The 13,095-nt window shown below is 50.3% G+C and overlaps 1 protein-coding gene across 3 annotated transcripts; it reads left to right on the plus strand.

Moving 5' to 3' along the window:
- The first annotated feature begins 1 nt into the window (after position 1).
- Positions 2–13,095, plus strand: PGAP6 (post-GPI attachment to proteins 6). 3 transcript variants are annotated; one of them, XM_054993285.1, is made up of 13 exons: positions 2–545; positions 3,425–3,602; positions 3,783–3,990; positions 4,118–4,251; positions 4,391–4,656; positions 4,959–5,272; positions 5,393–5,486; positions 5,710–5,833; positions 6,111–6,247; positions 7,516–7,694; positions 8,267–8,413; positions 10,656–10,772; positions 11,461–13,095. In XM_054993285.1, the coding sequence occupies exons 1-13, from the start codon at positions 428–430 to the stop codon at positions 11,755–11,757; spliced, it is 2,313 nt and encodes a 770-aa protein (XP_054849260.1). In that variant the 5' UTR covers positions 2–427; the 3' UTR covers positions 11,758–13,095. The 3 variants fall into 3 exon arrangements, with proteins under 3 accessions (XP_054849260.1, XP_054849261.1, XP_054849262.1); XM_054993286.1 differs by having other exon boundaries at positions 8,267–8,392; XM_054993287.1 differs by lacking the exon at positions 3,425–3,602 and having other exon boundaries at positions 472–545.

Genomic DNA, 13,095 nt, shown 5'->3' on the forward strand with positions numbered 1-13,095 from the left:
CTCTTCTATGTCGCGAGGTCGCCGCCGCTCCTGGAGGGGGACGGTGTGGGCGCCCGCTGCCCGGTGCAGCAGCAGCAGTCCTCGCAGAGGAGAAAGGGGAGCCTCGCGGCAGCTGAAAATCCAGCCGCTCCGCCTCTTCTAGTTGCATGGAAATGCGTCAAGATTGACGACGCCCGCGGGCGGGAGGGGATCAGAGAGTTTACAACCTTTGTAAAGAGCCCCGGCAGCAGCGCCTCCCCACCTCTCTCCCTCCAGAAGGGCGGACGGAGCCCGCGGGGAGGGACTGTTGCGGGTCTCCCTGGTGACGTCAGCGCCCCCGCCGTCCCCCTCCCCCGAAGGCGACTGCTGGCGGGCCGGAGCTAGCGGCGATGGCGGCTCCCGGGTAGGCGAGGCCGGGAGGTCTCATTCTTCCCCCTCCTCCTCCTCGATGGCCCGGGCAGTGCCGGGCTTCCCCCCCTTCCTCCTGCTGCTGTTGGTCCTGCAGTCACCGCCCCCCTTCGCCGCCTTGCCCGGCGAGAACGGAAAGTGGAGCGGTGCGTCCGACGGTAAGCAACGGCCAGGATCTAGAGCCAGGGCTCCCCGCAGCGTCGGGCGGCGGGGGGAGGGCATTATTTTCCCCATGCCCTTGCCAGGGGTCAAGCAAGGCTAAGAACCGGGAGAGGAAGCTGCACCCACCGCGTACAGTGGTGTATTGCAGGGTAACCCCGAATCCAGGCAAGCCGGATTATCTTTTCTCAGCCTACTTTCCCGGGGGAGGGGGGGGGGGGCGGCGGACGTCGCCTCTAGCGCCTTCCAGTTGTTCTCCGTGGCTTTGGACTCAGCTTTTTCGGCAAGGGCTCTGCTGTGTCCGCTCCTGGCACGGAGGTTTGGCCCTTCGAGAGTTTTGTACCGCACGGTACAGGTGTTTGTGTGTGTGGGGGGGGGGGGGTTGATCTGTGGGGCAAAGGAGGCCCTTTCTAATACTTCCTGGACGCTGGCTGCTGCCACTACTGCCTGGAGGTGTTTTTCTCTTTCCTTCCTTCTGGAGGGAGCCTAGACTGACATGCTGTTGGGTGGCTGCACCAAAGGGCAGGGGTACAGGATCAAGAACTCCCTTCACCCCAGCTCAGTATCCTGAGACCACCCAAGACCACTCAGAAGCAGCAGCAGCATCTGTGAGCCAGAGCAGGTGGGCAAGGGTAGGTGCAGGGGTGTTCTTGGAGCGGCCTCTCAACATGGGAGACTGGTTCAACATGTCTTTATTCAAGCAAGCTTTTGATGGCTGGGGGCTGGTAGCATGAGGTTAAGATTAAGGGCTGACCTGCCCCATAGCTAGATATGCAGCAGGCTGCAAGTCCTGGTAGATATTTAAGTAGGAGTGTTTTGCACAGAATTCCATGCATTCCTAAACGCTTGCAAAAAGAAGGTAATTTAAAAAAAAATGTATATGCTTTTCCCCCAAAGTGGCTTACAACATTCTCCGCTTCTCCATTTTATTCTCCCAACAACCCTGTGACATTGTCTAAGTTGAGTGTGTGACTGGCCCACGGTCCCCCTCTGAGTTTCCACAGTAGAGTGAAGATTTGAATGTGGGCCTCCCAGATCCTAGTCCCACACTCTAACCACTGCGCCACACTGGCACCGTCTTTGTTTTCTAAACTTGCCAGAAGCTCATAAAACAAAGCCATAACTATTACAAAAAGGTTGCCTGGATGACTCCTGAGTAGCCATCTTAGACCGATGAGCCTTGACAATCTACATGCCTTTGGGCATGTAGTCATTTCCCCTTTAGGGTTCTTCTAACCTGGTTTGTCTCCCGCAAGGCAAACTACTCAGGAGGTTGCCTGTTGGTCCCATGCTGCTTTCCCTGGGATCCCGGGCTTTCCATTCTTGAAAAAATGGCTGGCGGTCTTTTGGGGTGGCTCAGAGGCCGTGACTTGCCCCGGGCCCTTGGCTGCCAGGTGCATGTTTGGTCACACAGATGCCTTGATGTAAGTGGAGTGAGAGTGAGGGTTGGTAAACCGCCCAGCCCTTTTTCTGCTTTTCCTGCTACCTGCCTTGCCCTTGTGACGGACAGCCTTGGCTCAGGCTCAAGAGACAGGGTGAGCAAGGTCATGGGGTGGTGGAAAGAGGAGTGGAGGTGGAGCTGCCTCTTGGCTACCTCCTCCCAGCCTGCCTGGTGAGCCAGGGAGCCAACTGCATTGCCACTGGGCCAGTGTGGCTGAGTGCCTACCCCTCCATAAGCAGCTTGCTAGCATTCAAAGTATCTGAACGGGCAAACTTGCCACTCCCATTGGAACACTGCTGGGGAGTGGGGCGGGGGGGAGTTCTCAGCAGAGGTTTTTTCCAGCCAGCCCTGCTAGCCATAGCCATAGATTCTTTATTTAGAAGAGCTCTGGATTTATTTATTTCAAATGCTTAGATCCTGCTTTTCTCTTGAAAAAGACTCAGTGGCTTTCAACAAATGTTTCACATATAATTTATCATGGAAAAAACAGAAATATGAAGGGGAAGACAGCTCCCGGCTGCCTGCAAATGCCTTCCTAAACAGTTCAGTTTGGCACACCTCTTTGCAGCTATGCTGGTGGATCCATTTCTGACTGTGTGTGCTTAGGGTGGGGTCTGCCACTGAGCCCTCTTATCTTTGGGCTTCTTATCTGTGTCACCATCACCCCACCACCACCACTTCCTCGCTCTCAAAACTCCCATTGGCTTCTTCTCTTTCTCCTCCTACTTCTTCTTGGCCGTGGCTGGGCTCCCTTTGTTGAACCCTGGATGGTTTGCCTGTGGTGCCGCTGTTTCAACCAGATGTACCTGTCTGGCCACTTGGAGCCCATCCACCTAGTCACACTGCAAGCTGGCGGATCATAGAAGCTTTTCTTGAGGGCCAAGCCTTTGGGCTTGCTGACCTAGCCCTTTCTCGAAATGCCAGTTTTTGTGGCATAATGGACTGTCTTCAGACTGGCTGTGCCAAAGTACACACTATAGGTTTCCCCAGCCAGAGGGCGGAAGCACCTTCCGGATGTCTCTTAGCATCTGTAGAGCCATCATGTGGCTGGCTGTGTTGGGTTACTGTTACCACCCACCTTCTCTCGACTGGGGATGCTGCTTGAGTCAAGGCAGGATCCTTTAAGGGATTAAGCACTGAAGCCTCCAGTGTGTGTCAAACAGGGATTGGAAACAAGCAGAGCTTTCTTTGCCAATCGTGCCTGCATGGCAGAGAAGACCTCAGGGCCCAGCCAGTTGGACTCTCTACCCCAGGTGTGGTGCCTGTGAGGCCTCTGAGGCCTGCAAGGCCAGGATTTTTGCTCAGGCTCTGGCTCTAGGTCCCTGGGTGGTATTCTTGAAGGGAGTGACCCTGAAGCCCTGCTGTGCTGCTCTCACCATAACTGAGGTAGCCTGGGGGGCAGGACACTGATTAGCTGCTCCTCTTCTCCCTTCCCAGATCTGACCTATGTCTCTGAGTATTTCTCCCAGAGTGCTCAGAAGCTTTCATTCTACAGTTGGTATGGAAATGTCAAACTCTTCCGCTTCCGTGTGCCAGAGGACACGGTCTTGCTGCGTTGGCTCCTGCAGGCATCCAAGGGAAGTGGCCCAGAGTGTGGCAGTACACAGGTGACCATGTGCGTACCACCTACCTCCTATTCTCTCTTTCTTCCCTGGCTGCTTTCCTGGCCTGTGCTGAGCCTACCTGGAATTAAGTCTCTGGGCTGCTCCCTGGAGAAGGTGGTGCCTGGCTCCTGGCTTGGCAGAGATCCAGCCTCTTGGGGCTTCTGACCTGCATTCCTCCTCTTGTCTTCCAGCCACTTCCGTTATGGGGCTCCTCCCGTCATCAACCCTCTGGGCACACAATTTCCCTCCAACACCAGCCTGCCTGGCTCCTTCAACCAGACCTTGACTCTGGCTGCTGCTTTGCAGAACAGCACGTTTGTCAACCTCACCAGCCCTGCAGCAGGTGACTGGTTCATTGCTGCACACCTTCCTGAGGCGAATGGCAAGATTGAAGTGAAGGTGAGAGTGGATGGCTGGAAGACACCTCCTGGCCCGGGGTCCTTTGTGGCAGAGGTGCTGGTGGGCTGGAGGACAGCATCCTATCCTGGCCCTTGGGAGCCCCAGCTGAGCTCCACCTTCCCTGCAGGGCTTCTCCGTGCCGTGCACCTACACTTTCCAGCCTGACATGTTTGTGCTACGCGTCCTTGAGGTGTCCATCCTGGAGCCCAGTGTTCCCACCTGGCAGATCATCTCCAGGCCAGCTTGGCCTCTTCACACCAAGTGAGAGAATGAGGGACAGGGGCAGTCTCATCTGCAGAAGGGCTGGGCTCTACTGGGATTCTCAGCTATGGGGCAGGCTACTCAGGGCCTATGAATTGGCCTCTTCCAAGTTTTCTCCCTTCCTTTCTTCCTCCTGCAGGATCTTTGTCCCTGAATATAGCACTGCACTAAAGCTCGAGGTGCAAAACTGCACGACGAACATTTCTGTGGCCTGTGCTCTGCGTGTCATGGTGGGTTCTGCCACCCTGCCGCAGTCCTTCCAGAAGGTACTCAACTGCACAGGGGAAGCAGCCTGCAGCCTCCTCCTGTCCTCACCACCATGGGAAAAGTGGCTACGGATCACAGTGGAAAGCCTCAATGGGCCCAGTGCCAGGGTTGCCTTTGAGATGACAGCCTCCTTTACAGGTGGGTGCTGGTGTTTGGTAGAAATCAGTGGTGGGGGGGGCTGTAAACATATTTTGAGAGCCAGTGCCAAAGATGCAGCTGCCCTGGCATCGGTGTGCAACCAACCTTTATGCTGTATCTGTTGCTCCCCAGAGATCAGCCATACACCACAGTCCAGATTGCAAGCTGGCATGTTTGGTACATATGCATCTGCATGAGGTCCGGATGGTTCTTGGTGATGCTGGGCCATCCTACAGGGCACCATGCCTGCTTTGAGACTTCTCAGTACCATCACTGTTCCTCCTCCCCCACTTCCATTTCAGCATGCAAGCCAGGAGGGGCCAGCTCTTTCCTTAACTTCTACAAGAGTTTGAACCAAAGCCAGGATATGCAGCTTCCAGAAGGCAGTCTGAATGCCACGAGATATGCGGCAGCTAATGCTTCTGGTCAAGGAAACTCTTGCCTGTACAGCCAGCCAGTCATCCGGGAAGACCTGGATGTTGTGTCTGTGGTGTTCCGGATCCTTGGGGAGTCCAGTGTGCCTGTCCAGGCTCATTTGCCCACCCTGCTCCTTTTCAACCTGAATTCAGGCATGGACAGTGGAGGGACACTTGTACTGAACCTGCTGCTTAACAAGGTAAGTGGGGACCCAAGGTCACCTCTGTTGAGGGCAGGAGTGTGTGGGGACCTGAAGACTGACCTTCCTTTATGTGGTAGGCCAGACTTTAGGATCTCTAATTCTCTTTTCTCTTTGCAGACCTCCTGGATTCCTGGAAATGCCACTGTGTTGGCTTGCTTGAGTGTTGCCTCCCCTGTGCTGAACCCAAATGCCACATGGGACTGCAGGACAGGTGCATGATGCAGTGGCTTCCAGCCACACAACTGCTCTGCAGGGCTTCCATCAGTGGTTGCCCCTGGCCTGAAGATCTGGGAATTCCTGCATGGGTCTTTTTTGCATGAGAGAAACTAGATAAAAGGGCAAAGCATGGCACAGCTGGTCTGGGCTGCATTTGCAGAGGTATGTCTGGATGAAGGAGCCAGTATCAGCTGCCTTTCCCTTTCCTTGCCTCACAGCATTCTCCCAAGGCTATCTGTTGAATGTGTCGGTGTCCTCTATGGAAGCTGCACTCACCGTTCCCTACCCTGAATCTGGTAGCTGGTTCCTGTCCTTGCAGCTTGCCTGCCCGAAGCTCACAGGGTGAGTCAAGTAGTTGCAACATCCCCAGTGGCTCTTGCTGGGCCAGGTTTCTGCAGTGGGGGAGAGGAGCATCAAGGGCCATGGCGTGTGCATGTCCTAGGCCTCTGTTCCACGATGCAGGCTGTTCCTTTATGCCAGGCTTTCCCTCAGCAGCCTTTTTCTGCCTTCCTTCCTTCCTCTTAGCACCAAAATGATTGCCGTGTCCCACCCATGATTTCCTGCAGACCATCCTCAGAATCTTCTTGTTGCATGGCTCCCATTCTCTTTCTCACTGCAGGGAATGTGGGAAAGCCAAAGCCCTGGTGACCGTTACCACCTACCTCAGCCCCTGCTTCAACGACTGTGGGGTGTATGGACAGTGCAGCCTCTTGCGACGCCTTGGCTACCTCTATGCTGGGTGCAGCTGTAAGGCTGGTAAGAGAATTTTGAGGCGGCTACAGGCAGGGACAATTGTGATCACCCTTTTCCTGCTCCTTCTGTGTTCTCCTCCTCCCTCATGCTGCTCTCTGGGGTGGGGTGATGAATCATGGCCTACACTGAAACCTGCTGTTCAGCCTATGAAGCTGAATACTGGAGTGGGAAACCTTAAGTAGCATGGTTGATGTTAAGCTTCAGCTTCCTTTCTTGTCCCAACCTTCAGTAACATATAAGTAGTATGGTTACCCAGCCAAGTCCAAGTAGGGGAAAGAACAGGGGTTTGTGCTTCCTTTAAACAGAAACTGGCACACAATTCTTGGGGAGATTCAAAATGTAGCAGGAGGTTTATTTACAAGTTGGTAAAATAAGAAGGCAGGTAGGCAGGTGTTTGAACTGAAGTAACAGAAAGATTTTTGTACAGAAACTTCACTGGTGTGAGACACAACACACTTGGTATGATTCTAAGTTGCTGGCTTCTTTGAGAGATGTTGACGTTATTAGACTTAAAGATGTTAAAGTGAGTTCTTTCAGAGGTTGGCACTGCTTCACAAAAGCTCCACATTTAACACACAGACACAGCACGACTTCCCCACCTCCCCAGACCTTAGGGTACTCCACTGAGCCAAACCCTTTCAAGATACTGGGCAGGTGTTATAGTTATGAGCTATAACCCTGTTCCTGATGCCGAAGGGGAGACTCCTTCCTACCCACTTCCTTGGCCCACTATAATTCCCAGATCTCTTGAGTCTATGCAGGAGTTAGTGCTGTCTTTCCCACTTTAGTCCAAGGACTAAAAGTGCTTCAGGAACATACTGAATTCACTTTTAAGGGAACTCCTTCCCTTCCTTCCTCATACAGAGGACTCTCTGGTTGACCTTCTCTGGTCAGAAGCCAGACTCCAACCCCCTTCACTCGTCAGTTTGCTCCAACTGTCAACCCCTCAACATTCCATCCCCAACTGCCCCACATGGGTGAGGGGGGAGAAACATGTCAATCATCCTCTTTACTGTCCAGCAATCCCAGCTTTTGAAGCTGAGTCTGTCACAAATGGTTTTCAAAGGAAGAGCATTTGTTTCCAGAAGGACCACAGAGGCTGAGTCAGGGCCTCTGAGGCATTCTTGATCATCAACTCGTATAGGAGACAGACACACGCCCTACACACTTCAAGAAACCCCTAGGGGGATTGTGTTACCCTGGCATAATCGGCTTGCCCTATAGTTTGATGCTCCAACAGGGTTTGATACCCTCTCTTTTCAATCTGGCAGGTTGGAGTGGGTGGAGCTGCACAGATGGCACAAAAGCCCAGTCTGTTGGCGCCCAGACATTGGCAGCCCTCTTGCTGACACTCAGCAACTTGCTCTTCCTGCCTGCCATTGCTGTTGCACTGTATGGCTGCCATTTGGTTGAGGCCTCTGTTTATATTTTCACCATGTTCTTCTCCACGGTAAGTCCACCTGCCAGTCCAGCCTTCTGCTTCACTGTGCTGTCTGCTGTGCAGATGTCTCTGAGGCAGGACCTGGGCTGCCCTTCTCTCTGCACTGCATGTCTCAAGCTGTGGAATACAAGCAGGCTGATAATCCATCTCTGTGCCTGCCTTTGTCACTTCCTATCATGAGGACTGCACCCCACCCCCAGGCCCAGTTTTGGCCACAGCAGAAAGCAGCAGCTCTCGCAGCTGGCAAGGGAACAGAGTCCTTGGCCCTGGCTCAGGGTGCCTCTTGCTCTTACTAGTTGTGTTCGTTCACCTTCAGTCTGCTGTGGATGGGAGGAGGGATTCTTGTCAGTTGCTGTGTAACCTATAGATGGATCTTTGGAGTTCCGTGTACCTGGACACCTACTGCAGTCTGCCCGGTCAGCTTCTGGCCAAATGGAAGACATCAGGTTGTGCTAGCCCCCTGTAGGTACTGAAAAGCTGCTCTTTGCTGGCTCTGTAGTGCTGAGCAGAGGCGGCCAGCTTGAATCTGAATAGTGGGTTTGCATACTGATTCCTCTTTTCTCCTTGTCCCTTGGCTGTAGTTCTACCATGCCTGTGACCAGCCCGGGGTGGCAGTACTTTGCATCATGGATTATGACACGCTGCAGTTCTGTGACTTCCTGGGTTCCGTGGTCTCCATTTGGATCACAATTCTGTGCATGGCCCAAGTAAAGAAAATCCTGAAATACGTACGTTTGAGGAAGCTGCTTGGGTGGGAGATCAGAATGCTCCCTAGGAAATAGTGCTGTCAGGTCCCTCCTCATTTCTTCCTGTAATTAGAGGGGCTTCTTCAGTAGGCTTTCAAGCCAAAATAGCCAGGTGAAGGTGGAGAGCGAGCAGTTGGGTTTACACCTTGAACTAGGCCAGCATGCTCTCTCCTGACTGAAATGCTGGAGGCTCTTAATACAGTCAAGTAGCATAGTGGAACCTGCTGGGTTCTGGTTCCAATGTGGCTGGATTTGGGGGGGGGGGGGGTCCAGTGGAGCTGTGCTGTAGTCACAATTCCACCCTGCAAGGTGTGAGTGTTGATCTGGGGTCAGAGGGCAGCTGAAATATTGAAGTATTTTAGAAGGGGTGCTCACTGTCCCTAAGTAAGGAGCAGGCCCAGTGGCCTGAGTGGCTTCATAAACGGGATTGTTATCTTTTCTTCTGGCAGCCTTCACTGCTCTAGGAAGAGTTGGTCAGACTTACTAGAGGGCCCTCTGTGGTCTTGCTGGCAACTCTCCTGCCGCACTAGATTTCAAAAGAGGAAACAAAGCCATGAGTCATGCAGACTAAACTATCTATTTCTTCAGAAATTCATGTGTCACTTCTTCAGAAACCTGCTTAGGGCATCTCACAAAATAATAATGATGAAGATAAAGATAACAAAATATTTGTTAAAATCAGGGCTTTTTTTCAGCAGGAACGCTGTGGAACTGAGTTCCGACATCTCTTTAAAATACTCAGCAATAGTGCATGAAAATAATATTATTGCAAAGAATCCCGTGTGTTTCTTCCTCATTTCCCTCTTGAGAGTTCTGCCACCTCTTTTCCCAGAAAAAAAACCTCTGGTTAAAATGAATAAACCATTACATAGATCCAGAGGAGTTAGCCGTGTTAGTCTGTAGTAGCAAAATCAAAAAGAGTCCAGTAGCACCTTTAAGACTAACCAACTTTATTGTAGCATAAACTTTTGAGAATCACAGTTCTCTTCATCAGATGCATGGAGGGCAAGAAGAAGCTGGTCAGATATATAGGTGGAGAGGGGAGGGCGGAGTAGATGCAAACAGTAGCTTCTGATATGGAGATCAGTTTCCTTCTGTAAAGGAAGTCAGTTACTTCTGCTAATGAGATAACCATTCATAGTCTCTATTCAATCCCAGCGTGAAGGAGTCAAATTTATATATGAATTCCAATTCAGCAGCTTCCTGTTGGATTCTGTTTTTGAAAAGTTTCTGTTGAACTACAGTGACTTTTAAGTCCTTGATGGAATGTCCTGGTAGATTGAAGTGTTCTCCCACTGGTTTCTGGATGTTGCCATTTTTAATGTCAGATTTGTGTCCATTTATTCTTTTGCGCAGAGTTTGTAAACCATTACAAACTCAGAGCATTTAATAGCCTAAATTATTCTCATAATAGTCTTCGGGGTAAAAACACATTGTATGTATAATTAAAAAGACCCAAAAGTTTTAGCCTGATGCTTAGAAGCGAGCAGAGTAGATGCCAGGCTAGCCTCAGGGGTGAAGTATTACCGCTGAGAAAGCCCTGTCTTTATTTGCCACCCCCTCACCTCTGTAGGCAGGGGCCGGGGGGGGGGGATGGGGAGCAGGGCCTGTGAGGCTTGACACTATGGAAGAGGTGGTCCTTCAAGCCCCCTGATCCCCAAACCATTTGGGACCCTGAATGTAACAACCAGAATTTTAAATTGTGCCTGGAAACAGATTGGCAGCCAGTATAGATAAATCAGCACAGAGGTGTTATGATTCCTGTATCCTGCTCTCTAGCTGCCCCATTTTGGAGTTGCAGAGTTCCTAACTACATGAAGTGTTACTTCCTGTGGATTGGCAAGCAGCAAAGAGAAATGCTGATTTTTAAAAAGGGGATTGAAGAAATTAAAACCCATTTATCTTGACTTTTTTCTCTAGAACTGGGGATCATCCAAAGATGTCCATCCACTGGCCCTACATACAAACGAGTACTGAATTTGGTTCATAATAAATGGATAGATTTTATTGTGATGGTGGCTGCCCACTTAGATGGCTTTAAAAAGGATTTGCACAAATTCACAAATGATTGATTTCTCAGCAGCTCTTAACCATGTTGGTTACATGGGGAGGCCTCTGGGTTCACACTGAGCATTAGTCGGTGGGGGCTCTTGTCTGCCTTTGCAGACAAGACTGTCCACTGTGGGAAATGTGTCTGACCTGCCTCTCCTCTTGCCTGTGGTAGGTCCTTGGTGTGCTGGGGACCCTCTTCATTGCCATGTCTCTGCAGCTGGATCGGAGAGGGATTTGGAACATGATGGGCCCCTGTCTCTTTGCCCTGGTCATCATGATCTCAACTTGGGTAGGTAGTTGTGATACTTGAACTTCTCCTATTTACCTTGAGACTTTCTGCTCTTGGGGAGAGATACTGACCTGAACCCAGTGATACACAAGCAGAAAATAAACATATATAGATTATAGGACCAAGAAATTGGTTACATAAGATCTTAAATGAGTGGAAATGTGAGGTTACAATCAATGCAAGCAGCTACCACCGTCTTTTTCTTCCACTTCCACTTGTGGAAGATCTTGTGCAAATAGAACTGCACTAAGTCTGTTTATGTTTCCACTTGTGCATCATTGGAGCTTTCCAATATCAAGATACAGCTCTTAAGAATGGTGTGTTTTGGGTCTTTGGTATGTTTATATTAGATGGGTATTTTACTTTAAATTGACTTTGTTTTCTTAAAATTACTTTATTTCACTATGTGCCAGTGGAATGTGGGAGGTTCAAAAAAACATAATGAACACATTCACAGGTTTAGCAGCTGTGATCCTCTTTCCTCCTTCTGTAGCCTTACAATATTTCCTAGCCTGTTCAACTTATGCAGCAGGGATGGTTGGCTGTGTCACGTATTTATTTCTATTACAGATAGTCAGCTTTTATCATTGAGACCCAAGGTGGATTACAGACTATAAATCAGTACAATCAATAGGATGAAGCATTGGATAAACTTTCTCTTAACATCTACCCTGACCTTTTTCTATAGGTTTATCGTGGTGTGAAGCGCCATCATTGTTACCCCCCATCCTGGAAGCGCTGGGCCTTCTTCCTCTTTCCTGGGATCAGCCTGGCCCTCATTGCTATAGCTATCTATGCATTTATGGAAACCAATGAGAACTACTATTACACCCATAGCATTTGGCACGTCCTTGTGGCTAGTAGCGTGGCTTTCCTCCTCCCCCCAGGAGACAAACACAAGAAGCTGTGGGCATGGTCACGCAAGCTCCTCTGTGGCTACCAGATCTGCAAAAATGACCGGGAAGAGCTCTATGCAGTGACGTGACTGATGGTGCTCCTACTGCAGTGCCTGCCAGACTTCTCTGCCAGATTGCTAGCCACCTTTCCAAATGCCACAGAACTGTGCATGAAAGAGCAGGCTGGGCTGGCTAGTTAGGTGAAGAGTTTGGTGGTGAGCAGGCTTTGATTGCCCCATGAAAAGACTACGCAGTTTGCACAGACCTATTCAAAGGAGGGTCCATCTTGCAGCTCCGTCCTAGAACAGCCAGTGGAGTTTCTGGAACCTTGGTAAGCCCCATGCTCTCACCAGCTCAGAGTCTCGTCTTGTTCAAACTGTGTGGCTGAGAAATGTGAAGTGCAAAACAAGAACTGCCCTGAGAAAATGAAGGTGCGAGCAGGTGGAATCAAGTCCTCCTGTCAGGCAATCTGACTGTGGGATAGAGTTCAGGATGCCATGTAGCTTTCTGCAGCCTCACCCCATTGGTAAAGAAGAGGGCAAGGTGGGATATTGTCCCTTTTCTCTTTGCAACATCTCCCTGAATTTGAGGGGCCGAAGCTGTAAGCCTGGGCTACTGAAAAGAGATTTTGCCTACTGAACCTGTGGAAGGTGGATGTGATAAGCATGGGGGGGCGGGCAGTATGTCAGACCAGTCATGCTTGTACAAAATGTACTTTGCTCAGGGAAGTGCTTCCGTTGTTCAATATCACTGTGTTCTGAACAGCCTTGTCAGGTTGGTTGTAATACCCATTTCAGGTCATGTGGGGATGTGGATATTGTTCTCAGCCACTGTCTGTTTCCATTCTATTGTTTTGCATATAACTATAGACGGATATGGTGGTTGCAGTGCAGAGCACACTGGAATAGTGGCTGTGTGACACCACGGCATTGAGCTGTGTGAATCAAGCCAGGCTTGGAGTTTGGTGTGCCCTGCACTTCTCAACACTGATTTTCTAGACAAGCTGTGTTGGGGTGTTTGCTATTTGAAAGGAATGGAATTCAGTAGGAAAACAGTTAAGCAAGGAGAGCAAGGAGCCCTTAGCAGCAGCATTTCCAAGCTGCCAAGTGGCTTCTGCATGCACTGTTTTTCTGGCCTTTTACTTCACTGGGCCAGTTGCAGGGCTGCTACTTACAGTTATCTAATCTCTGCATTAGAACAACCTTCCATGCCAAACCCTTTGATTTTTGCTGCTCATTTTGTTTTGTTTTTATTTTCAATCACTACAGGGAATTAAAGGGAATGTAATGTTCAGTGGGAAATTGATTATGTTGATTTACCTCAAGCAGATTTCAGAACATGTGGTTCTTTTAACTTGAATGGCCTTTTTAATTGTAATGCATACCGTGCTCTCTCAGCACAGGAAACCTAATAAAAACCAAAGGAGC

The sequence above is a fragment of the Eublepharis macularius genome, chromosome 12 (genome assembly GCF_028583425.1).
Source record: "Eublepharis macularius isolate TG4126 chromosome 12, MPM_Emac_v1.0, whole genome shotgun sequence".
Lineage (NCBI taxonomy): Eukaryota > Metazoa > Chordata > Lepidosauria > Squamata > Eublepharidae > Eublepharis > Eublepharis macularius.